The following is a 25,576-nucleotide window of genomic DNA, read 5'->3' on the forward strand; positions in this document are numbered from 1 at the left end:
TGGTTTCATAACCTGTCCTTGACCTGGTTCCTTTTGTTGTCTCAGGTGCCATACTTGCTCCAATAGGTGATTGTCTTCCTGACCCAGTGCGACTTCCAATGCTGTTCTTAATTCAACTCCCTATTTTGTGTCGAATTCTGTTCGTGGTTTGGTTTTCTTTTTTGGTTCCTGACCTTAAAATATTGCATACGAAGGCCTGCAAAATTTGAATAATGAAATATAAAATATCACTTACATGACATGGTAGTTGGTACAGCTGATGCCTAATGTTGCATTAGTGAGCATCTCTGCAGTGAAACTGGGCAGGAGAGAGATGAGCTTGACCTTAAACCAGTCATACCAGTCGTATGTCTGAAACTGTGAAAACTTCATGCTGATGATCTTGAAGGTTCGATTCATCATCACATCTCTGACTGCAGGGTTGATAACAGGAGCCTGTAGAAAAGCAGCCCAAGAATACAGAATAATTTGTCAAGATCAATGTTTGTTGTAATTGTAAAGATTCCTGTACTAGAGGTTTCAGTGTGTCTCAATTACCTTCTGATCAGAGAGGACTGTGAGAAAGTCATGCACGTTGGTGAAAGCATCGCCTTTCTGTAGTTGATTGAACACTAGGTCAATCTGACTTGTGCTGTTGAGGGCGCCAGAGCTCAGAGTGAGTTCAGCTGCTTGGCTAGGGGTCAGCAGGTCCAAAGATCCAAACTGCAATATGACAGTGACCAGCTGTTAGTGGTTTCACCTAGCTATTGTGTAAATACAATGTGGTCTCAATGATTACGTAAAGGAGACTGAGAAAACTGTTGTCAGAGACGGGGACTTACCCAAGAAATGTTGAATTGTGCCAGCTGAGAGAATGACAAGTAGCTGGAGAAGTGGCCAAGATTAACAGTGAGCCAGTCTGCATCTGTCTGGTTGTTCACTCTGCAGCCTGCATGATATCAAGAGTACAAATCAGTACTTTGTTTTGAAAGTACGAAATTAGGAATGAGCTGAAGAATCTTGAGGGTTAATCGTTGACTGTGTTGGAGCGTGACTGTTCTGAGAAGTAACGCACCTGTTTGATTGATTTGCTGTATGGATTGCTTCAGGTATGCCACCAGAACAGCCCCAAGTTCCTGATTTCTATTTACTGGCATGTTCACAGCAACAGTGCTTAATGCATCAACACTGAAAAGAAATGAAAGGGTGGATTGAAGTTAACATTTGTTTTGAGGCAAGGCTGAACTTCAGGGATAAAGTTGATGCTACTGAGTTGATATTTACAGAAAGAGGTCAAGATCCAGTGTAGTAAAGTTTAAAGCTAATGATACAGTATAATAATAATCTCAGAGAGACATTAATAGAGGCATTGAGTTACTCAATCTAAAACAGCATATTTGAAACACAATTTGCAACAAATTCAACATCTTTTCTGGACAGAAGTGATTTACTGCCTTGTCCAAGAAGATTCAATCTAAATGAAGCATTTTCACGTGTGACAAACTCTTACATTTCCTAAACCCCTTGGTCCCGACTTCATTCCTGTCATTGACATCTAATTAGGTCCCTCTCTGATCCTGATCAAGGTATCATTTCTCATCTTCATCAGGCTCGAATATGTATTAGTTTTTTCTGACATTATTTCCAGCCGCTGACCTTGAATTACATTGTTTTTTGACCCTGACCTAAGTAGGATCCTTACCTAACCTAGTCTTCACTGCTGATAGTTAAGGGGCCATTTCCTGACTTAAGTTCCATTCCTGACCCTTACCATGGTTTTTGCTTTTGACCCTTACCCAGACTCCACTTCTGACCCTGAACAAGTTCTCATTCATGGCCCTGGCAGAGCTGATTATTTATCTGACCAAGCATCATTCTGATATGTGATTTAGGCTCTTTTTTCATCCTGTTGAAATTTCTATTCCTGACCCTTACACAGACCATATTCCTGACCCTCAGTTTGGTTTCATAACCTGTCCTTGACCTGGTTCCTTTTGTTGTCTCAGGTGCCATACTTGCTCCAATAGGTGATTGTCTTCCTGACCCAGTGCGACTTCCAATGCTGTTCTTAATTCAACTCCCTATTTTGTGTCGAATTCTGTTCGTGGTTTGGTTTTCTTTTTTGGTTCCTGACCTTCAAATATTGCATACGAAGGCCTGCAAAATGTGAATAATGAAATATAAAATATCACTTACATGACGTGGTAGTTGGTACAGCTGATGCCTAATGTTGCATTAGTGAGCATCTCTGCAGTGAAACTGGGCAGGAGAGAGATGAGCTTGACCTTAAACCAGTCATACCAGTCGTATGTCTGAAACTGTGAAAACTTCATGCTGATGATCTTGAAGGTTCGATTCATCATCACATCTCTGACTGCAGGGTTGATAACAGGAGCCTGTAGAAAAGCAGCCCAAGAATACAGAATAATTTGTCAAGATCAATGTTTGTTGTAATTGTAAAGATTCCTGTACTAGAGGTTTCAGTGTGTCTCAATTACCTTCTGATCAGAGAGGACTGTGAGAAAGTCATGCACGTTGGTGAAAGCATCGCCTTTCTGTAGTTGATTGAACACTAGGTCAATCTGACTTGTGCTGTTGAGGGCGCCAGAGCTCAGAGTGAGTTCAGCTGCTTGGCTAGGGGTCAGCAGGTCCAAAGATCCAAACTGCAATATGACAGTGACCAGCTGTTAGTGGTTTCACCTAGCTATTGTGTAAATACAATGTGGTCTCAATGATTACGTAAAGGAGACTGAGAAAACTGTTGTCAGAGACGGGGACTTACCCAAGAAATGTTGAATTGTGCCAGCTGAGAGAATGACAAGTAGCTGGAGAAGTGGCCAAGATTAACAGTGAGCCAGTCTACATCGGTCTGGTTGTTCACTCTGCAGCCTGCATAATATCAAGAGTACAAATCAGTACTTTGTTTTGAAAGTACGAAATTAGGAATGAGCTGAAGAATCTTGAGGGTTAATCGTTGACTGTGTTGGAGCGTGACTGTTCTGAGAAGTAACGCACCTGTTTGATTGATTTGCTGTATGGATTGCTTCAGGTATGCCACCAGAACAGCCCCAAGTTCCTGATTTCTATTTACTGGCATGTTCACAGCAACAGTGCTTAATGCATCAACACTGAAAAGAAATGAAAGGGTGGATTGAAGTTAACATTTGTTTTGAGGCAAGGCTGAACTTCAGGGATAAAGTTGATGCTACTGAGTTGATATTTACAGAAAGAGGTCAAGATCCAGTGTAGTAAAGTTTAAAGCTAATGATACAGTATAATAATAATCTCAGAGAGACATTAATAGAGGCATTGAGTTACTCAATCTAAAACAGCATATTTGAAACACAATTTGCAACAAATTCAACATCTTTTCTGGACAGAAGTGATTTACTGCCTTGTCCAAGAAGATTCAATCTAAAGACCATGAAGCATTTTCACGTGTGACAAACTCTTACATTTCCTAAACCCCTTGGTCCCGACTTCATTCCTGTCATTGACATCTAATTAGGTCCCTCTCTGATCCTGATCAAGGTATCATTTCTCATCTTCATCAGGCTCGAATATGTATTAGTTTTTTCTGACATTATTTCCAGCCGCTGACCTTGAATTACATTGTTTTTTGACCCTGACCTAAGTAGGATCCTTACCTAACCTAGTCTTCACTGCTGATAGTTAAGGGGCCATTTCCTGACTTAAGTTCCATTCCTGACCCTTACCATCGTTTTTGCTTTTGACCCTTACCCAGACTCCACTTCTGACCCTGAACAAGTTCTCATTCATGGCCCTGGCAGAGCTGATTATTTACCTGACCAAGCATCATTCTGATATGTGATTTAGGCTCTTTTTTCATCCTGTTGAAATTTCTATTCCTGACCCTTACACAGACCATATTCCTGACCCTCAGTTTGGTTTCATAACCTGTCCTTGACCTGGTTCCTTTTGTTGTCTCAGGTGCCATACTTGCTCCAATAGGTGATTGTCTTCCTGACCCAGTGCGACTTCCAATGCTGTTCTTAATTCAACTCCCTATTTTGTGTCGAATTCTGTTCGTGGTTTGTTTTTGTTTTTTTGGTTCCTGACCTTAAAACATTGCATACGAAGGCCTGCAAAATTTGAATAATGAAATATAAAATATCACTTACATGACGTGGTAGTTGGTACAGCTGATGCCTAATGTTGCATTAGTGAGCATCTCTGCAGTGAAACTGGGCAGGAGAGAGATGAGCTTGACCTTAAACCAGTCATACCAGTCGTATGTCTGAAACTGTGAAAACTTCATGCTGATGATCTTGAAGGTTCGATTCATCATCACATCTCTGACTGCAGGGTTGATAACAGGAGCCTGTAGAAAAGCAGCCCAAGAATACAGAATAATTTGTCAAGATCAATGTTTGTTGTAATTGTAAAGATTCCTGTACTAGAGGTTTCAGTGTGTCTCAATTACCTTCTGATCAGAGAGGACTGTGAGAAAGTCATGCACGTTCATGAAAGCATCGCCTTTCTGTAGTTGATTGAACACTAGGTCAATCTGACTTGTGCTGTTGAGGGCGCCAGAGCTCAGAGTGAGTTCAGCTGCTTGGCTAGGGGTCAGCAGGTCCAAAGATCCAAACTGCAATATGACAGTGACCAGCTGTTAGTGGTTTCACCTAGCTATTGTGTAAATACAATGTGGTCTCAATGATTACGTAAAGGAGACTGAGAAAACTGTTGTCAGAGACGGGGACTTACCCAAGAAATGTTGAATTGTGCCAGCTGAGAGAATGACAAGTAGCTGGAGAAGTGGCCAAGATTAACAGTGAGCCAGTCTGCATCTGTCTGGTTGTTCACTCTGCAGCCTGCATGATATCAAGAGTACAAATCAGTACTTTGTTTTGAAAGTACGAAATTAGGAATGAGCTGAAGAATCTTGAGGGTTAATCGTTGACTGTGTTGGAGCGTGACTGTTCTGAGAAGTAACGCACCTGTTTGATTGATTTGCTGTATGGATTGCTTCAGGTATGCCACCAGAACAGCCCCAAGTTCCTGATTTCTATTTACTGGCATGTTCACAGCAACAGTGCTTAATGCATCAACACTGAAAAGAAATGAAAGGGTGGATTGAAGTTAACATTTGTTTTGAGGCAAGGCTGAACTTCAGGGATAAAGTTGATGCTACTGAGTTGATATTTACAGAAAGAGGTCAAGATCCAGTGTAGTAAAGTTTAAAGCTAATGATACAGTATAATAATAATCTCAGAGAGACATTAATAGAGGCATTGAGTTACTCAATCTAAAACAGCATATTTGAAACACAATTTGCAACAAATTCAACATCTTTTCTGGACAGAAGTGATTTACTGCCTTGTCCAAGAAGATTCAATCTAAATGAAGCATTTTCACGTGTGACAAACTCTTACATTTCCTAAACCCCTTGGTCCCGACTTCATTCCTGTCATTGACGTTTAATTAGGTCCCTCTCTGATCCTGATCAAGGTATCATTTCTCATCTTGATCAGGCTCGAATATGTACTAGTTTTTTCTGACATTATTTCCAGCCGCTGACCTTGAATTACATTGTTTTTTGACCCTGACCTAAGTAGGATCCTTACCTAACCTAGTCTTCACTGCTGATAGTTAAGGGGCCATTTCCTGACTTAAGTTCCATTCCTGACCCTTACCATTATTTTTGCTTTTGACCCTTACCCAGGCTCGACTTCTGACCCTGAACAAGTGTCATTGATAGAGTGGATTGAAGTTAACATTTGTTTTGAGGCAAGGCTGAACTTCAGGGATAAAGTTGATGCTACTGAGTTGATATTTACAGAAAGAGGTCAAGATCCAGTGTAGTAAAGTTTAAAGCTAATGATACAGTATAATAATAATCTCAGAGAGACATTAATAGAGGCATTGAGTTACTCAATCTAAAACAGCATATTTGAAACACAATTTGCAACAAATTCAACATCTTTTCTGGACAGAAGTGATTTACTGCCTTGTCCAAGAAGATTCAATCTAAATGAAGCATTTTCACGTGTGACAAACTCTTACATTTCCTAAACCCCTTGGTCCCGACTTCATTCCTGTCATTGAGGTTTAATTAGGTCCCTCTCTGATCCTGATCAAGGTATCATTTCTCATCTTCATCAGGCTCGAATATGTACTAGTTTTTTCTGACATTATTTCCAGCCGCTGACCTTGAATTACATTGTTTTTTGACCCTGACCTAAGTAGGATCCTTACCTAACCTAGTCTTCACTGCTGATAGTTAAGGGGCCATTTCCTGACTTAAGTTCCATTCCTGACCCTTACCATGGTTTTTGCTTTTGACCCTTACCCAGACTCCACTTCTGACCCTGAACAAGTTCTCATTCATGGCCCTGGCAGAGCTGATTATTTACCTGACCAAGCATCATTCTGATATGTGATTTAGGCTCTTTTTTCATCCTGTTGAAATTTCTATTCCTGACCCTTACACAGACCATATTCCTGACCCTCAGTTTGGTTTCATAACCTGTCCTTGACCTGGTTCCTTTTGTTGTCTCAGGTGCCATACTTGCTCCAATAGGTGATTGTCTCAATCTAAAACAGCATATTTGAAACACAATTTGCAACAAATTCAACATCTTTTCTGGACAGAAGTGATTTACTGCCTTGTCCAAGAAGATTCAATCTAAAGACCATGAAGCATTTTCACGTGTGACAAACTCTTACATTTCCTAAACCCCTTGGTCCCGACTTCATTCCTGTCATTGACGTCTAATTAGGTCCCTCTCTGATCCTGATCAAGGTATCATTTCTCATCTTGATCAGGCTCGAATATGTACTAGTTTTTTCTGACATTATTTCCAGCCGCTGACCTTGAATTGCATTGTTTTTTGACCCTGACCTAAGTAGGATCCTTACCTAACCTAGTCTTCACTGCTGATAGTTAAGGGGCCATTTCCTGACTTAAGTTCCATTCCTGACCCTTACCATTATTTTTGCTTTTGACCCTTACCCAGGCTCGACTTCTGACCCTGAACAAGTGTCATTGATAGAGTGGATTGAAGTTAACATTTGTTTTGAGGCAAGGCTGAACTTCAGGGATAAAGATGATGCTACTGAGTTGATATTTACAGAAAGAGGTCAAGACCCTGTGTAGTAAAGTCAGATAGACATTGATAGAGGCATTGAGACACTCAATCTGCACAGCATATTTAAAACACAATTTGCAACAAATTCAACATCTTTCAATTCAACAGTCGATTGTCTTCCTGACCCAGAGCAACTTCCAATTCTGTTCATAATTCAGCTCCCTGTTTTTTGTCCAGTTTTGTCTGGTTCGGTTTACTCTTTGCTTCCTGACTTTAAAATTTTGCATACAACAGCCTGGAAAATTTGAATAATGACATACGAAATGTGACTTACATCACTTGGTAGTTGGTGCAGCTGATGCCTAATGTTGCATTAGTGAGCATCTCTGCAGTGAAACTGGGCAGGAGAGAGATGAGCTTGACCTTAAACCAGTCATACCAGTCGTATGTCTGAAACTGTGAAAACTTCATGCTGATGATCTTGAAGGTTCGATTCATCATCACATCTCTGACTGCAGGGTTGATAACAGGAGCCTGTAGAAAAGCAGCCCAAGAATACAGAATAATTTGTCAAGATCAATGTTTGTTGTAATTGTAAAGATTCCTGTACTAGAGGTTTCAGTGTGTCTCAGTTACCTTCTGATCAGAGAGGACTGTGAGAAAGTCATGCACGTTGGTGAAAGCATCGCCTTTCTGTAGTTGATTGAACACTAGGTCAATCTGACTTGTGCTGTTGAGGGCGCCAGAGCTCAGAGTGAGTTCAGCTGCTTGGCTAGGGGTCAGCAGGTCCAAAGATCCAAACTGCAATATGACAGTGACCAGCTGTTAGTGGTTTCACCTAGCTATTGTGTAAATACAATGTGGTCTCAATGATTACGTAAAGGAGACTGAGAAAACTGTTGTCAGAGACGGGGACTTACCCAAGAAATGTTGAATTGTGCCAGCTGAGAGAATGACAAGTAGCTGGAGAAGTGGCCAAGATTAACAGTGAACCAGTCTGCATCTGTCTGGTTGTTCACTCTGCAGCCTGCATGATATCAAGAGTACAAATCAGTACTTTGTTTTGAAAGTACGAAATTAGGAATGAGCTGAAGAATCTTGAGGGTTAATCGTTGACTGTGTTGGAGCGTGACTGTTCTGAGAAGTAACGCACCTGTTTGATTGATTTGCTGTATGGATTGCTTTAGGTATGCCACCAGAACAACCCCAAGTTCCTGATTTCTATTTACTGGCATGTTCACAGCAACAGTGCTTAATGCATCAACACTGAAAAGAAATGAAAGGGTGGATTGAAGTTAACATTTGTTTTGAGGCAAGGCTGAACTTCAGGGATAAAGATGATGCTACTGAGTTGATATTTACAGAAAGAGGTCAAGACCCTGTGTAGTAAAGTCAGATAGACATTGATAGAGGCATTGAGACACTCAATCTGCACAGCATATTTAAAACACAATTTGCAACAAATTCAACATCTTTCAATTCAACAGTCGATTGTCTTCCTGACCCAGAGCAACTTCCAATTCTGTTCATAATTCAGCTCCCTGTTTTTTGTCCAGTTTTGTCTGTGGTTCGGTTTACTCTTTGCTTCCTGACTTTAAAATTTTGCATACAACAGCCTGGAAAATTTGAATAATGACATACGAAATGTGACTTACATCACTTGGTAGTTGGTGCAGCTGATGCCTAATGTTGCATTAGTGAGCATCTCTGCAGTGAAACTGGGCAGGAGAGAGATGAGCTTGACCTTAAACCAGTCATACCAGTCGTATGTCTGAAACTGTGAAAACTTCATGCTGATGATCTTGAAGGTTCGATTCATCATCACATCTCTGACTGCAGGGTTGATAACAGGAGCCTGTAGAAAAGCAGCCCAAGAATACAGAATAATTTGTCAAGATCAATGTTTGCTGTAATTGTAAAGATTCCTGTACTAGAGGTTTCAGTGTGTCTCAATTACCTTCTGATCAGAGAGGACTGTGAGAAAGTCATGCACGTTGGTGAAAGCATCGCCTTTCTGTAGTTGATTGAACACTAGGTCAATCTGACTTGTGCTGTTGAGGGCGCCAGAGCTCAGAGTGAGTTCAGCTGCTTGGCTAGGGGTCAGCAGGTCCAAAGATCCAAACTGCAATATGACAGTGACCAGCTGTTAGTGGTTTCACCTAGCTATTGTGTAAATACAATGTGGTCTCAATGATTACGTAAAGGAGACTGAGAAAACTGTTGTCAGAGACGGGGACTTACCCAAGAAATGTTGAATTGTGCCAGCTGAGAGAATGACAAGTAGCTGGAGAAGTGGCCAAGATTAACAGTGAACCAGTCTGCATCTGTCTGGTTGTTCACTCTGCAGCCTGCATGATATCAAGAGTACAAATCAGTACTTTGTTTTGAAAGTACGAAATTAGGAATGAGCTGAAGAATCTTGAGGGTTAATCGTTGACTGTGTTGGAGCGTGACTGTTCTGAGAAGTAACGCACCTGTTTGATTGATTTGCTGTATGGATTGCTTTAGGTATGCCACCAGAACAACCCCAAGTTCCTGATTTCTATTTACTGGCATGTTCACAGCAACAGTGCTTAATGCATCAACACTGAAAAGAAATGAAAGGGTGGATTGAAGTTAACATTTGTTTTGAGGCAAGGCTGAACTTCAGGGATAAAGATGATTCTACTGAGTTGATATTTACAGAAAGAGGTCAAGACCCTGTGTAGTAAAGTTTAAAGCTAATGATACAGTATAATAATAATCTCAGAGAGACCTTGATAGAGGCATTGAGTTACTCAATCTAAAACAGCATATTTGAAACACAATTTGCAACAAATTCAACATCTTTTCTGGACAGAAGTGATTTACTGCCTTGTCCAAGAAGATTCAATCTAAAGACCATGAAGCATTTTCACGTGTGACAAACTCTTACATTTCCTAAACCCCTTGGTCCCGACTTCATTCCTGTCATTGACATCTAATTAGGTCCCTCTCTGATCCTGATCAAGGTATCATTTCTCATCTTGATCAGGCTCGAATATGTACTATTTTTTTCTGACATTATTTCCAGCCGCTGACCTTGAATTGCATTGTTTTTTGACCCTGACCTAAGTAGGATCCTTACCTAACCTAGTCTTCACTGCTGATAGTTAAGGGGCCATTTCCTGACTTAAGTTCCATTCCTGACCCTTACCATTATTTTTGCTTTTGACCCTTACCCAGGCTCGACTTCTGACCCTGAACAAGTGTCATTGATAGAGTGGATTGAAGTTAACATTTGTTTTGAGGCAAGGCTGAACTTCAGGGATAAAGATGATGCTACTGAGTTGATATTTACAGAAAGAGGTCAAGACCCTGTGTAGTAAAGTCAGATAGACATTGATAGAGGCATTGAGACACTCAATCTGCACAGCATATTTAAAACACAATTTGCAACAAATTCAACATCTTTCAATTCAACAGTCGATTGTCTTCCTGACCCAGAGCAACTTCCAATTCTGTTCATAATTCAGCTCCCTGTTTTTTGTCCAGTTTTGTCTGTGGTTCGGTTTACTCTTTGCTTCCTGACTTTAAAATTTTGCATACAACAGCCTGGAAAATTTGAATAATGACATACGAAATGTGACTTACATCACTTGGTAGTTGGTGCAGCTGATGCCTAATGTTGCATTAGTGAGCATCTCTGCAGTGAAACTGGGCAGGAGAGAGATGAGCTTGACCTTAAACCAGTCATACCAGTCGTATGTCTGAAACTGTGAAAACTTCATGCTGATGATCTTGAAGGTTCGATTCATCATCACATCTCTGACTGCAGGGTTGATAACAGGAGCCTGTAGTAAAGCAGCCCAAGAACAGAATAATTTGTCAGGATCAATGTTTGTTGTAATTGTAAAGATTCCTGTACTAGAGGTTTCAGTGTGTCTCAATTACCTTCTGATCAGAGAGGACTGTGAGAAAGTCATGCACGTTGGTGAAAGCATCGCCTTTCTGTAGTTGATTGAACACTAGGTCAATCTGACTTGTGCTGTTGAGGGCGCCAGAGCTCAGAGTGAGTTCAGCTGCTTGGCTAGGGGTCAGCAGGTCCAAAGATCCAAACTGCAATATGACAGTGACCAGCTGTTAGTGGTTTCACCTAGCTATTGTGTAAATACAATGTGGTCTCAATGATTACGTAAAGGAGACTGAGAAAACTGTTGTCAGAGACGGGGACTTACCCAAGAAATGTTGAATTGTGCCAGCTGAGAGAATGACAAGTAGCTGGAGAAGTGGCCAAGATTAACAGTGAGCCAGTCTACATCGGTCTGGTTGTTCACTCTGCAGCCTGCATAATATCAAGAGTACAAATCAGTACTTTGTTTTGAAAGTACGAAATTAGGAATGAGCTGAAGAATCTTGAGGGTTAATCGTTGACTGTGTTGGAGCGTGACTGTTCTGAGAAGTAACGCACCTGTTTGATTGATTTGCTGTATGGATTGCTTTAGGTATGCCACCAGAACAGCCCCAAGTTCCTGATTTCTATTTACTGGCATGTTCACAGCAACAGTGCTTAATGCATCAACACTGAAAAGAAATGAAAGGGTGGATTGAAGTTAACATTTGTTTTGAGGCAAGGCTGAACTTCAGGGATAAAGATGATTCTACTGAGTTGATATTTACAGAAAGAGGTCAAGACCCTGTGTAGTAAAGTTTAAAGCTAATGATACAGTATAATAATAATCTCAGAGAGACCTTGATAGAGGCATTGAGTTACTCAATCTAAAACAGCATATTTGAAACACAATTTGCAACAAATTCAACATCTTTTCTGGACAGAAGTGATTTACTGCCTTGTCCAAGAAGATTCAATCTAAAGACCATGAAGCATTTTCACGTGTGACAAACTCTTACATTTCCTAAACCCCTTGGTCCCGACTTCATTCCTGTCATTGATGTTTAATTAGGTCCCTCTCTGATCCTGATCAAGGTATCATTTCTCATCTTGATCAGGCTCGAATATGTACTAGTTTTTTCTGACACTATTTCCAGCCTCTGACCTTGAATTACATTGTTTTTTGACCCTGACCTTAGCAGGATCCTTACCTAACCTAGTCTTCACTGCTGATAGTTAAGGGGCCATTTCCTGACTTAAGTTCCATTCCTGACCCTTACCATGGTTTTTGCTTTTGACCCTTACCCAGACTCCACTTCTGAGCCTGAACAAGTTCTCATTCATGGCCCTGGCAGAGCTGATTATTTACCTGACCAAGCATCATTCTGATATGTGATTTAGGCTCTTTTTTCATCCTGTTGAAATTTCTATTCCTGACCCTTACACAGACCATATTCCTGACCCTCAGTTTGGTTTCATAACCTGTCCTTGACCTGGTTCCTTTTGTTGTCTCAGGTGCCATACTTGCTCCAATAGGTGATTGTCTTCCTGACCCAGAGCAACTTCCAATGCTGTTGATAATTCAACTCCCTATTTTGTGTCCAGTTTTGTTTGTGATTTGGTTTACTTTTTGGTTCCTGACCTTAAAACATTGCATACGAAGGCCTGCAAAATTTGAATAATCAAATATAAAATGTCACTTACATGACGTGGTAGTTGGTACAGTTGATGCCTAATGTTGCATTAGTGAGCATCTCTGCAGTGAAACTGGGCAGGAGAGAGATGAGCTTGACCTTAAACCAGTCATACCAGTCGTATGTCTGAAACTGTGAAAACTTCATGCTGATGATCTTGAAGGTTCGATTCATCATCACATCTCTGACTGCAGGGTTGATAACAGGAGCCTGTAGAAAAGCAGCCCAAGAATACAGAATAATTTGTCAAGATCAATGTTTGCTGTAATTGTAAAGATTCCTGTACTAGAGGTTTCAGTGTGTCTCAATTACCTTCTGATCAGAGAGGACTGTGAGAAAGTCATGCACGTTGGTGAAAGCATCGCCTTTCTGTAGTTGATTGAACACTAGGTCAATCTGACTTGTGCTGTTGAGGGCGCCAGAGCTCAGAGTGAGTTCAGCTGCTTGGCTAGGGGTCAGCAGGTCCAAAGATCCAAACTGCAATATGACAGTGACCAGCTGTTAGTGGTTTCACCTAGCTATTGTGTAAATACAATGTGGTCTCAATGATTACGTAAAGGAGACTGAGAAAACTGTTGTCAGAGACGGGGACTTACCCAAGAAATGTTGAATTGTGCCAGCTGAGAGAATGACAAGTAGCTGGAGAAGTGGCCAAGATTAACAGTGAACCAGTCTGCATCTGTCTGGTTGTTCACTCTGCAGCCTGCATGATATCAAGAGTACAAATCAGTACTTTGTTTTGAAAGTACGAAATTAGGAATGAGCTGAAGAATCTTGAGGGTTAATCGTTGACTGTGTTGGAGCGTGACTGTTCTGAGAAGTAACGCACCTGTTTGATTGATTTGCTGTATGGATTGCTTTAGGTATGCCACCAGAACAGCCCCAAGTTCCTGATTTCTATTTACTGGCATGTTCACAGCAACAGTGCTTAATGCATCAACACTGAAAAGAAATGAAAGGGTGGATTGAAGTTAACATTTGTTTTGAGGCAAGGCTGAACTTCAGGGATAAAGATGATGCTACTGAGTTGATATTTACAGAAAGAGGTCAAGACCCTGTGTAGTAAAGTCAGATAGACATTGATAGAGGCATTGAGACACTCAATCTGCACAGCATATTTAAAACACAATTTGCAACAAATTCAACATCTTTCAATTCAACAGTCGATTGTCTTCCTCACCCAGCGCAACTTCCAATTCTGTTCATAATTCAGCTCCCTGTTTTTTGTCCAGTTTTGTCTGTGGTTCGGTTTACTCTTTGCTTCCTGACTTTAAAATTTTGCATACAACAGCCTGGAAAATTTGAATAATGACATACGAAATGTGACTTACATCACTTGGTAGTTGGTGCAGCTGATGCCTAATGTTGCATTAGTGAGCATCTCTGCAGTGAAACTGGGCAGGAGAGAGATGAGCTTGACCTTAAACCAGTCATACCAGTCGTATGTCTGAAACTGTGAAAACCTCATGCTGATGATCTTGAAGGTTCGATTCATCATCACATCTCTGACTGCAGGGTTGATAACAGGAGCCTGTAGTAAAGCAGCCCAAGAATACAGAATAATTTGTCAAGATCAATGTTTGCTGTAATTGTAAAGATTCCTGTACTAGAGGTTTCAGTGTGTCTCAATTACCTTCTGATCAGAGAGGACTGTGAGAAAGTCATGCACGTTCATGAAAGCATCGCCTTTCTGTAGTTGATTGAACACTAGGTCAATCTGACTTGTGCTGTTGAGGGCGCCAGAGCTCAGAGTGAGTTCAGCTGCTTGGCTAGGGGTCAGCAGGTCCAAAGATCCAAACTGCAATATGACAGTGACCAGCTGTTAGTGGTTTCACCTAGCTATTGTGTAAATACAATGTAGTCTCAATGATTACGTAAAGGAGACTGAGAAAACTGTTGTCAGAGACGGGGACTTACCCAAGAAATGTTGAATTGTGCCAGCTGAGAGAATGACAAGTAGCTGGAGAAGTGGCCAAGATTAACAGTGAGCCAGTCTGCATCTGTCTGGTTGTTCACTCTGCAGCCTGCATGATATCAAGAGTACAAATCAGTACTTTGTTTTGAAAGTACGAAATTAGGAATGAGCTGAAGAATCTTGAGGGTTAATCGTTGACTGTGTTGGAGCGTGACTGTTCTGAGAAGTAACGCACCTGTTTGATTGATTTGCTGTATGGATTGCTTTAGGTATGCCACCAGAACAGCCCCAAGTTCCTGATTTCTATTTACTGGCATGTTCACAGCAACCGTGCTTAATGCATCAACACTGAAAAGAAATGAAAGGGTGGATTGAAGTTAACATTTGTTTTGAGGCAAGGCTGAACTTCAGGGATAAAGTTGATGCTACTGAGTTGATATTTACAGAAAGAGGTCAAGATCCAGTGTAGTAAAGTTTAAAGCTAATGATACAGTATAATAATAATCTCAGAGAGACATTAATAGAGGCATTGAGTTACTCAATCTAAAACAGCATATTTGAAACACAGTTTGCGACAAATTCAACATCTTTTCTGGACAGAAGTGATTTACTGCCTTTTCCAAGAAGATTCAATCTAAATGAAGCATTTTCACGTGTGACAAACTCTTACATTTCCTAAACCCCTTGGTCCCGACTTCATTCCTGTCACTGACGTTTAATTAGGTCCCTCTCTGATCCTGATCAAGGTATCATTTCTCATCTTGATCAGGCTCGAATATGTACTAGTTTTTTCTGACACTATTTCCAGCCTCTGACCTTGAATTACATTGTTTTTTGACCCTGACCTTAGCAGGATCCTTACCTAACCTAGTCTTCACTGCTGATAGTTAAGGGGCCATTTCCTGACTTAAGTTCCATTCCTGACCCTTACCATGGTTTTTGCTTTTGACCCTTACCCAGACTCCACTTCTGACCCTGAACAAGTTCTCATTCATGGCCCTGGCAGAGCTGATTATTTATCTGACCAAGCATCATTCTGATATGTGATTTAGGCTCTTTTTTCATCCTGTTGAAATTTCAATTCCTGACCCTTACACAGACCATATTCCTGACCCTCAGTTTGGTTTCATAACCTGTCCTTGACCTGGTTCCTTTTGTTGTCTCAGGTGCCATACTTGCTCCAATAGGTGATTGTCTTCCTGACCCAGTGCGACTTCCAATGCTGTTCTTAATTCAACTCCCTATTTTGTGTCGAATTCTGTTCGTGGTTTGGTTTTCTTTTTTGGTTCCTGACCTTAAAATATTGCATACGAAGGCCTGCAAAGTTTGAATAATGAAATATAAAATATCACTTACATGACGTGGTAGTTGGTACAGCTGATGCCTAATGTTGCATTAGTGAGCATCTCTGCAGTGAAACTGGGCAGGAGAGAGATGAGCTTGACCTTAAACCAGTCATACCAGTCGTATGTCTGAAACTGTGAAAACCTCATGCTGATGATCTTGAAGGTTCGATTCATCATCACATCTCTGACTGCAGGGTTGATAACAGGAGCCTGTAGAAAAGCAGCCCAAGAATACAGAATAATCTGTCAGGATCAATGTTTGTTGTAATTGTAAAGATTCCTGTACTAGAGGTTTCAGTGTGTCTCAGTTACCTTCTGATCAGAGAGGACTGTGAGAAAGTCATGCACGTTGGTGAAAGCATCGCCTTTCTGTAGTTGATTGAACACTAGGTCAATCTGACTTGTGCTGTTGAGGGCGCCAGAGCTCAGAGTGAGTTCAGCTGCTTGGCTAGGGGTCAGCAGGTCCAAAGATCCAAACTGCAATATGACAGTGACCAGCTGTTAGTGGTTTCACCTAGCTATTGTGTAAATACAATGTAGTCTCAATGATTACGTAAAGGAGACTGAGAAAACTGTTGTCAGAGACGGGGACTTACCCAAGAAATGTTGAATTGTGCCAGCTGAGAGAATGACAAGTAGCTGGAGAAGTGGCCAAGATTAACAGTGAGCCAGTCTACATCGGTCTGGTTGTTCACTCTGCAGCCTGCATAATATCAAGAGTACAAATCAGTACTTTGTTTTGAAAGTACGAAATTAGGAATGAGCTAAAGAATCTTGAGGGTTAATCGTTGACTGTGTTGGAGCGTGACTGTTCTGAGAAGTAACGCACCTGTTTGATTGATTTGCTGTATGGATTGCTTTAGGTATGCCACCAGAACAGCCCCAAGTTCCTGATTTCTATTTACTGGCATGTTCACAGCAACCGTGCTTAATGCATCAACACTGAAAAGAAATGAAAGGGTGGATTGAAGTTAACATTTGTTTTGAGGCAAGGCTGAACTTCAGGGATAAAGTTGATGCTACTGAGTTGATATTTACAGAAAGAGGTCAAGATCCAGTGTAGTAAAGTTTAAAGCTAATGATACAGTATAATAATAATCTCAGAGAGACATTAATAGAGGCATTGAGTTACTCAATCTAAAACAGCATATTTGAAACACAATTTGCAACAAATTCAACATCTTTTCTGGACAGAAGTGATTTACTGCCTTGTCCAAGAAGATTCAATCTAAATGAAGCATTTTCACGTGTGACAAACTCTTACATTTCCTAAACCCCTTGGTCCCGACTTCATTCCTGTCATTGATGTTTAATTAGGTCCCTCTCTGATCCTGTTCAAGGTATCATTTCTCATCTTGATCAGGCTCGAATATGTACTAGTTTTTTCTGACACTATTTCCAGCCTCTGACCTTGAATTACATTGTTTTTTGACCCTGACCTTAGCAGGATCCTTACCTAACCTAGTCTTCACTGCTGATAGTTAAGGGGCCATTTCCTGACTTAAGTTCCATTCCTGACCCTTACCATGGTTTTTGCTTTTGACCCTTACCCAGACTCCACTTCTGACCCTGAACAAGTTCTCATTCATGGCCCTGGCAGAGCTGATTATTTATCTGACCAAGCATCATTCTGATATGTGATTTAGGCTCTTTTTTCATCCTGTTGAAATTTCAATTCCTGACCCTTACACAGACCATATTCCTGACCCTCAGTTTGGTTTCATAACCTGTCCTTGACCTGGTTCCTTTTGTTGTCTCAGGTGCCATACTTGCTCCAATAGGTGATTGTCTTCCTGACCCAGAGCAACTTCCAATGCTGTTGATAATTCAACTCCCTATTTTGTGTCCAGTTTTGTTTGTGATTCGGTTTACTTTTTGGTTCCTGACCTTAAAATATTGCATACGAAGGCCTGCAAAATTTGAATAATCAAATATAAAATGTCACTTACATGACGTGGTAGTTGGTACAGTTGATGCCTAATGTTGCATTAGTGAGCATCTCTGCAGTGAAACTGGGCAGGAGAGAGATGAGCTTGACCTTAAACCAGTCATACCAGTCGTATGTCTGAAACTGTGAAAACCTCATGCTGATGATCTTGAAGGTTCGATTCATCATCACATCTCTGACTGCAGGGTTGATAACAGGAGCCTGTAGTAAAGCAGCCCAAGAATACAGAATAATTTGTCAAGATCAATGTTTGCTGTAATTGTAAAGATTCCTGTACTAGAGGTTTCAGTGTGTCTCAATTACCTTCTGATCAGAGAGGACTGTGAGAAAGTCATGCACGTTCATGAAAGCATCGCCTTTCTGTAGTTGATTGAACACTAGGTCAATCTGACTTGTGCTGTTGAGGGCGCCAGAGCTCAGAGTGAGTTCAGCTGCTTGGCTAGGGGTCAGCAGGTCCAAAGATCCAAACTGCAATATGACAGTGACCAGCTGTTAGTGGTTTCACCTAGCTATTGTGTAAATACAATGTAGTCTCAATGATTACGTAAAGGAGACTGAGAAAACTGTTGTCAGAGACGGGGACTTACCCAAGAAATGTTGAATTGTGCCAGCTGAGAGAATGACAAGTAGCTGGAGAAGTGGCCAAGATTAACAGTGAGCCAGTCTGCATCGGTCTGGTTGTTCACTCTGCAGCCTGCATGATATCAAGAGTACAAATCAGTACTTTGTTTTGAAAGTACGAAATTAGGAATGAGCTAAAGAATCTTGAGGGTTAATCGTTGACTGTGTTGGAGCGTGACTGTTCTGAGAAGTAACGCACCTGTTTGATTGATTTGCTGTATGGATTGCTTTAGGTATGCCACCAGAACAGCCCCAAGTTCCTGATTTCTATTTACTGGCATGTTCACAGCAACAGTGCTTAATGCATCAACACTGAAAAGAAATGAAAGGGTGGATTGAAGTTAACATTTGTTTTGAGGCAAGGCTGAACTTCAGGGATAAAGTTGATGCTACTGAGTTGATATTTACAGAAAGAGGTCAAGATCCAGTGTAGTAAAGTTTAAAGCTAATGATACAGTATAATAATAATCTCAGAGAGACATTAATAGAGGCATTGAGTTACTCAATCTAAAACAGCATATTTGAAACACAATTTGCAACAAATTCAACATCTTTTCTGGACAGAAGTGATTTACTGCCTTTTCCAAGAAGATTCAATCTAAATGAAGCATTTTCACGTGTGACAAACTCTTACATTTCCTAAACCCCTTGGTCCCGACTTCATTCCTGTCATTGATGTTTAATTAGGTCCCTCTCTGATCCTGTTCAAGGTATCATTTCTCATCTTGATCAGGCTCGAATATGTACTAGTTTTTTCTGACACTATTTCCAGCCTCTGACCTTGAATTACATTGTTTTTTGACCCTGACCTTAGCAGGATCCTTACCTAACCTAGTCTTCACTGCTGATAGTTAAGGGGCCATTTCCTGACTTAAGTTCCATTCCTGACCCTTACCATGGTTTTTGCTTTTGACCCTTACCCAGACTCCACTTCTGACCCTGAACAAGTTCTCATTCATGGCCCTGGCAGAGCTGATTATTTATCTGACCAAGCATCATTCTGATATGTGATTTAGGCTCTTTTTTCATCCTGTTGAAATTTCAATTCCTGACCCTTACACAGACCATATTCCTGACCCTCAGTTTGGTTTCATAACCTGTCCTTGACCTGGTTCCTTTTGTTGTCTCAGGTGCCATACTTGCTCCAATAGGTGATTGTCTTCCTGACCCAGAGCAACTTCCAATGCTGTTGATAATTCAACTCCCTATTTTGTGTCCAGTTTTGTTTGTGATTCGGTTTACTTTTTGGTTCCTGACCTTAAAATATTGCATACGAAGGCCTGCAAAATTTGAATAATCAAATATAAAATGTCACTTACATGACGTGGTAGTTGGTACAGTTGATGCCTAATGTTGCATTAGTGAGCATCTCTGCAGTGAAACTGGGCAGGAGAGAGATGAGCTTGACCTTAAACCAGTCATACCAGTCGTATGTCTGAAACTGTGAAAACTTCATGCTGATGATCTTGAAGGTTCGATTCATCATCACATCTCTGACTGCAGGGTTGATAACAGGAGCCTGTAGAAAAGCAGCCCAAGAATACAGAATAATCTGTCAGGATCAATGTTTGTTGTAATTGTAAAGATTCCTGTACTAGAGGTTTCAGTGTGTCTCAGTTACCTTCTGATCAGAGAGGACTGTGAGAAAGTCATGCACGTTGGTGAAAGCATCGCCTTTCTGTAGTTGATTGAACACTAGGTCAATCTGACTTGTGCTGTTGAGGGCGCCAGAGCTCAGAGTGAGTTCAGCTGCTTGGCTAGGGGTCAGCAGGTCCAAAGATTCAAACTAAAACACAGAAAGCAACTTTTAGTGCTTATACCCTCTACACTTAGTCAAATGCACCCCAACTGTTATTACTCACCCTAGAGAAATTTTCATTTAGATCTTGAAGCTGTTTCAAAGTAGCATAAGTAGAGAAGTTGCCAAAGTTCTTTGTTAGCCATTCCCTGCTGCCAGAAACGTTGGAAATACATCTAGGATCTTAAATGACCACAGAGCAACAGTGAATGTATGAATATTACAAAGAAAACTTTGGTTCATTTTTTCAGTTGAACAAATCACGTGCTTTGTTAAGACATCCTTAAAAAGTTAAGTAAGAGTAGTTACATGTTGTTGTACCTGCCAAGTTGGATTTTGAGAGGAAAGGTTCGATGAAACTGTCAATGATGGAATGTTTTTGTTCCTTTTCCAGTAATGTTTCTTGTATACTAAAGGCCTGTACCCTAAATTAGATGAGAACAGATTTGATGTCATCATAGATTGTTTGTTTTTAATTCACAAACGTCCTGCCATAAACACTGTTTGTAATGTTCTGAAATTCACTTGTCAATACTTACACAACTTGGTAGGTTTGACAGCTGAAGTTCTTGGAACTGAGACTAGAAAGGAAGTCTGTGGATGCTGATGCTAAAAATGGCCTCAGCCTTATCTGGAACCACGTGGTGATGAAAGCGACATCCTTCAGTTCTACATCACTAAAGTTGTTGACTTTGATCACACTGATCCCATCGAGAATAGATGGGCTAGGCAGCCTGAAGTGTGGGGTCTAGAAGAGAAAGCAGATATTGCAAGTACACTTCCAAGGGTTTTATTTCTTAGTGCAGTACTAATTGACACTGCATACCTCATTATAATACTTATCCAGAGCTCCATCAAGTGATGCTGAAAACCTTTGGACAAAAAGCTCCCAAATTTCTTTGGAGTAGATCTCACCACTTCGCAGTTTGCATGTCAGCAGTATAACCAGATCATCAGAGGACAGATTAGCAAACTTGAGATGCAAAGATATAAACAAAGATAGAAAAACATTTACAAGGTTGACTTGATGACATCCTGCTATGTAAGAGAGTTAAAACTGTAAAGACATATTCTGGATCTGGTTCATAGGAAACTCACTGATGCACAGGCAAATTCAGGGATGCTGAAGTTGCAGAGAACTGCAGACACATTTCCAGACCAGAGCTGAGCCATGACTGAGTCAAGTTGACCGGAACTGAAGCACAGCATTTAACATTATAAATCTCTAATGCCTTAGTCACCAGGACTACACAGTGTACTTTTTTCATTATAAACACCTTACCTGTTTACACCTTGACAAGAGTTCATTGGTACTGTGGCGGTGGCAGTGATGGTGATGGAGCCATTAATAGTGGTATTATCGCTGATGTGGGTTGCAGTGGTGGTAATCATAGAAGTTATAAACAAAAATGAAAAAATTATTATGCAATACCACTAAATATCTCTCAGTATTATTGAATGGCTTGGAAATAAAGATCACACACCTGTTCGCCGTACTGCATGTGTCTGGCCCTGAGGTGGCTGTAAATAATTTTTTTCAAGTATTACAAATGCATTCCATTGTTTAAGCTACTTAAGCTGTAAGCTACTTCACAATAATACACACACACACACACACACACACATCTTCTAAGCCGCTTATCCTTCTTGGTCGCAGGGGGTGCTGGAGCCCATCCCAGCAGTCATTGGGTGGAAGGCAGGATACACCCTGGACAGGTCACTAGTCCATCGCAGGGACACAATAATATAGTAATACCTATTGTTGATCAAGCTACTTCATGTTTGATGTCTCTGAGATTTGGGGCCAATTAAATTATAGTGACCTAAAAGTTAAACAAGCTGTTCTTAATATTATACCTACTCTGTAGTAAAGAAACTATGTAGTTGGTTTATTTCCCTGTCATCTATGTAGATTGATTATGATTTTATTGCTGTGGTGATCACAGCCTTCAGCATGGCATACCAGGCTCAAAGTTTGTCAGACATAGCAACAGTAAACACAAGGGGTGGGACTTAACAAAGGGTAAGTCCTCAATGCTGAAACATGATCTGTACACCAGAAAATAATCTGTACGCCTGTTCTTTAGAAGAAATTTCAGCAACACTTTCTGTGAATACCATATCTGTGAATATCAATAAACACATTCATAACAGAGTGTGACATTATCAGCATGGCTATAAATATTTATAAAAACGTATTACACTTTATAGCCATGTTTAACATAATGCATTAGTGTTCATAACATGTTATATTGTTATTGGCAAAAAAGTAAGTCCCAGTTTTGTAAAGTGAGAAAAATACATTTATTTATACCATGGCATTTCCATTATTTTATTTCTCACCACAGCTGTTATTAGAGCTGGACTTTGCTAAACCAGCACTCTCACTTTAAAAATGACCTCACAGCAATCCAAGTACTCATCAGGCCCCTCCCCTGAAACCCCCTCTGACATCACACTCCCTCACTGGGTCTAACATCAACCACTAGAAACCTTCACTTTCTAACGTCACCACATTACATTACAGTAATGCTAATTTCTGCTAGCATTCTGTTGGATGTGCAGTGTTAAGTTGGGTAAAACACTGGTGTACATTGACTTTCCCACGTTGGGTAAAATGCTACTGATTGCAGCACTAGATTAAAATCTGATGTTTGAAGTTTTTAATGTGGTTTCAGTAAATCCTTCAGTACAAATTTCAGCTTGAAGCCTCACTCTTAATACTGGAGGAGACTTTAATATAAAATATGTCTCACTTTGACAAATACAACTTACAACTTACAACTTACTTATAACATTTTATAATGAAGATTACCTAAAATGCATTATGTTAACAATTCATAATGCATAATAAGCATGGCTATAAAGTGTAATGCGTTTTTATAAATATTTATAGCCATGTTTATATGGCTATAAATAGCATTGTGCATTATAACTTGTTATGAATGTGTTTATAGGTTTTTATAGAAATGGTATTCATAGAAAGAGTTACTGAAATTTCTTAAAACCCACTTGCGTGGTTTTCACAAAGATTCTGGTTAATGTTTTCTTATTTTGGATTTGTAAGAACAGAGTCTACACACACTCAAAAGCACAAAGGTGAGAACAGTTCTGTGGTATGTCCTGAATCTGACGTAGACTTTTTCTTAGGACCTTTCTCAAGAACTCATTTTAAAAGGCCCAATGTCCATTTGCTAAACCATATCTGTGCATTACTAACAAGTACTGGATGATGATGAAAAAATCTGCACACAGTTAAACTGGAGTAGCAGTCAATTCTGTTTTTGTAGTACAAAACAGAAAGATGCCCCCTCTACCTGGGATGAAATGCCCCCCTACGCCCACCCCAGATGAATCTGCAAACAGTTTGTCATCTAGGTTTTACAGAATGTAATTTATGTCAAATATTTTTGAAAAATTTGGGGAAAATGTTTTCACTGATTTCTCACACATTATCAACCATCATTAATCCAACATGCGGGGGTTCTAACAGTTTTAGCAGTATTAGTAGCTTTAATAAATGTTTAACTACTCTTACCATTGCCAGTGGTTGAATTGCACTGAAAGAAAGCACAACAAAAATATGAGGCTTATTCAGTTATTCCTTATGTTAAGTATATGAACTTGTAATAAGAGCATTTTTATGTGAAGACAGATAGACATATAGACAGAGAGATGGTCTTACCTGTGCTCTGACCAGAACTGACCAGCATCCTAGGCAGAAAAAATGTCATTACTATTCTTGATAATTCAGTGTGTCTCTACATTCTTATTTTTACATCTAAGACAAATATCCTTGAATGATTTTCCCTTGCTCTGCTGATTTGTACCACCTGGGACGGCTTTACTGCACATGTAGTGCACATTTTCATATTTGTCCCTGTTCGATGAAGTGAAAATGTTGGCTGATGTATCTCACCTATCCAGAGAGCAGAAAGGATGAGTGCTCTGTTGCTGCTGATGTTTCCTCTCATTTTGGTTTCAGTACCCTCACCAGCTCATTGTTCACTAATCCTAAAGGAAACATGAGAGAGCATGTAAACGTAAGGAAGCCTTTTAAATAAATGGACTGAACACCCAGATCTGTTTTATTTAGCACAAAAACCAAATCCTTAAAAAGAAAGATACAAAAAAGCCCTTTGGGCAAATCTCACATTAATGTGCCATCAAATTTTGCAGAATGAATAAATTAATTAATATGAAATTGAAGCCTTGATCAATTTACATTCTACTTCATTTGAATAATTTTAGCCACATTAAGTTAGTCACTGGGTTGGTTTCCGCAGCAGGGAATAAGCCTAGGCCTGGACTACACGGCATTCAGAATAGATATTCTATATCAAAATAAAAAAAAATACTACATAGGATTAGGCCTAGTCCCCGTCTGGGAAAGATTAATCATAAACCTGGACTACAAAAAAAAATCATCACTGACAATGCAGTGTAGTTCAGACATGTTACAGTGGGTTCTTTCTAGGCCAAAGCTCTGGATTCCACTCCTGAAGACCACAATAATTCATTGATTAATTAAATTGGGTGTGTTTAATGAGGCTGAAGGCCTTACTTATCCAGTTAATATCTAGAATCTGTGTGTCAAATATATATATATATATATATATATTCAGACTCTCACACACAATGAATTTCACATAAACAAGATATCAGATCATAACTGCATTTTCACAGAGTATCAATACCCACAACACTCGCTTCTGTCCTGTTAAAGGACCATTTGATCAGATTTAAAATGAAGATACTGGAACACAAATTCATTTCTAAAGGTATCAGACAGTGAAGTGAAGTTTTCATACATTTTTAGATGTAATTGATGAACACATTTGCATACATTTATTTTTTGTTTGTTACATTTCTATGTGCAATATTTCCCCATACATTTTGAAAAAAAAAGTGTTTTAAAATATATTTGATTAATATGAAGTGATGTTTTTGAGTTCACACCCGTCTGAGGGCTGGAAATTTAAATTTCCTGAAAGCAAGGAGGTACTGTATGACTATTTATGACTGTATATATTTATATATACATATGCAGTCATAAATACAGGCATACAGTTCCTCCTTGCTTTCAGGAAATTAAAATTTCCAGCCCTCAGACGGGTGTGAACTCAAAAACATCACTTCAATACATGGTGTGTTCTGTACACATATATATTAAATACGGAAAGGGGGTGTTTGTAATTTTGTATAATTTATATATCGTTTCTAGACCATGCAGACCCTATTATATACAGATATCTCAGCTACGGCAAAGGAATATCACTTTAACTGCAAAAATGTCTTAAGTGTGGATGCTACGTAGTTCTCATATTTTACATTAAACTGGTTCAGCCTAAACCCTCAACTGAACACCTGCCC

At 40.0% G+C, this 25,576-nt stretch overlaps 1 protein-coding gene across 1 annotated transcript in view; it reads right to left on the reverse strand.

Moving 5' to 3' along the window:
- LOC118797675 overlaps positions 1–24,233 on the reverse strand; it is a 41,188-nt gene extending 16,955 nt beyond the window's left edge. Inside the window, exons 1-52 of the mRNA XM_036556951.1 lie at positions 24,123–24,233; positions 23,889–23,917; positions 23,742–23,763; positions 21,688–21,724; positions 21,486–21,566; positions 21,302–21,398; positions 21,030–21,176; positions 20,743–20,951; positions 20,525–20,628; positions 20,268–20,386; positions 20,027–20,191; positions 19,725–19,924; positions 18,605–18,717; positions 18,372–18,478; positions 18,088–18,252; positions 17,786–17,985; positions 16,666–16,778; positions 16,433–16,539; positions 16,149–16,313; positions 15,847–16,046; positions 14,726–14,838; positions 14,493–14,599; positions 14,209–14,373; positions 13,907–14,106; positions 13,405–13,517; positions 13,172–13,278; positions 12,888–13,052; positions 12,586–12,785; positions 11,461–11,573; positions 11,228–11,334; positions 10,944–11,108; positions 10,644–10,843; positions 9,506–9,618; positions 9,273–9,379; positions 8,989–9,153; positions 8,687–8,886; positions 8,185–8,297; positions 7,952–8,058; positions 7,668–7,832; positions 7,366–7,565; positions 4,941–5,053; positions 4,708–4,814; positions 4,424–4,588; positions 4,122–4,321; positions 2,995–3,107; positions 2,762–2,868; positions 2,478–2,642; positions 2,176–2,375; positions 1,055–1,167; positions 822–928; positions 538–702; positions 236–435 (exon numbers count right to left, since the gene is read on the reverse strand). Of these exons, the coding sequence (XP_036412844.1) occupies positions 236–435; positions 538–702; positions 822–928; positions 1,055–1,167; positions 2,176–2,375; positions 2,478–2,642; positions 2,762–2,868; positions 2,995–3,107; positions 4,122–4,321; positions 4,424–4,588; positions 4,708–4,814; positions 4,941–5,053; positions 7,366–7,565; positions 7,668–7,832; positions 7,952–8,058; positions 8,185–8,297; positions 8,687–8,886; positions 8,989–9,153; positions 9,273–9,379; positions 9,506–9,618; positions 10,644–10,843; positions 10,944–11,108; positions 11,228–11,334; positions 11,461–11,573; positions 12,586–12,785; positions 12,888–13,052; positions 13,172–13,278; positions 13,405–13,517; positions 13,907–14,106; positions 14,209–14,373; positions 14,493–14,599; positions 14,726–14,838; positions 15,847–16,046; positions 16,149–16,313; positions 16,433–16,539; positions 16,666–16,778; positions 17,786–17,985; positions 18,088–18,252; positions 18,372–18,478; positions 18,605–18,717; positions 19,725–19,924; positions 20,027–20,191; positions 20,268–20,386; positions 20,525–20,628; positions 20,743–20,951; positions 21,030–21,176; positions 21,302–21,398; positions 21,486–21,566; positions 21,688–21,724; positions 23,742–23,763; positions 23,889–23,917; positions 24,123–24,177 (7,115 nt within the window). The 5' untranslated portion in view covers positions 24,178–24,233. The remainder of the gene's footprint in view (positions 1–235; positions 436–537; positions 703–821; positions 929–1,054; positions 1,168–2,175; positions 2,376–2,477; positions 2,643–2,761; positions 2,869–2,994; positions 3,108–4,121; positions 4,322–4,423; positions 4,589–4,707; positions 4,815–4,940; positions 5,054–7,365; positions 7,566–7,667; positions 7,833–7,951; positions 8,059–8,184; positions 8,298–8,686; positions 8,887–8,988; positions 9,154–9,272; positions 9,380–9,505; positions 9,619–10,643; positions 10,844–10,943; positions 11,109–11,227; positions 11,335–11,460; positions 11,574–12,585; positions 12,786–12,887; positions 13,053–13,171; positions 13,279–13,404; positions 13,518–13,906; positions 14,107–14,208; positions 14,374–14,492; positions 14,600–14,725; positions 14,839–15,846; positions 16,047–16,148; positions 16,314–16,432; positions 16,540–16,665; positions 16,779–17,785; positions 17,986–18,087; positions 18,253–18,371; positions 18,479–18,604; positions 18,718–19,724; positions 19,925–20,026; positions 20,192–20,267; positions 20,387–20,524; positions 20,629–20,742; positions 20,952–21,029; positions 21,177–21,301; positions 21,399–21,485; positions 21,567–21,687; positions 21,725–23,741; positions 23,764–23,888; positions 23,918–24,122) is intronic.
- Between the last annotated feature and the right edge of the window lie 1,343 nt (positions 24,234–25,576).

Source organism: Colossoma macropomum, unplaced genomic scaffold, assembly GCF_904425465.1.
Source record: "Colossoma macropomum unplaced genomic scaffold, Colossoma_macropomum, whole genome shotgun sequence".
NCBI classification, from domain to species: Eukaryota; Metazoa; Chordata; class Actinopteri; order Characiformes; family Serrasalmidae; genus Colossoma; species Colossoma macropomum.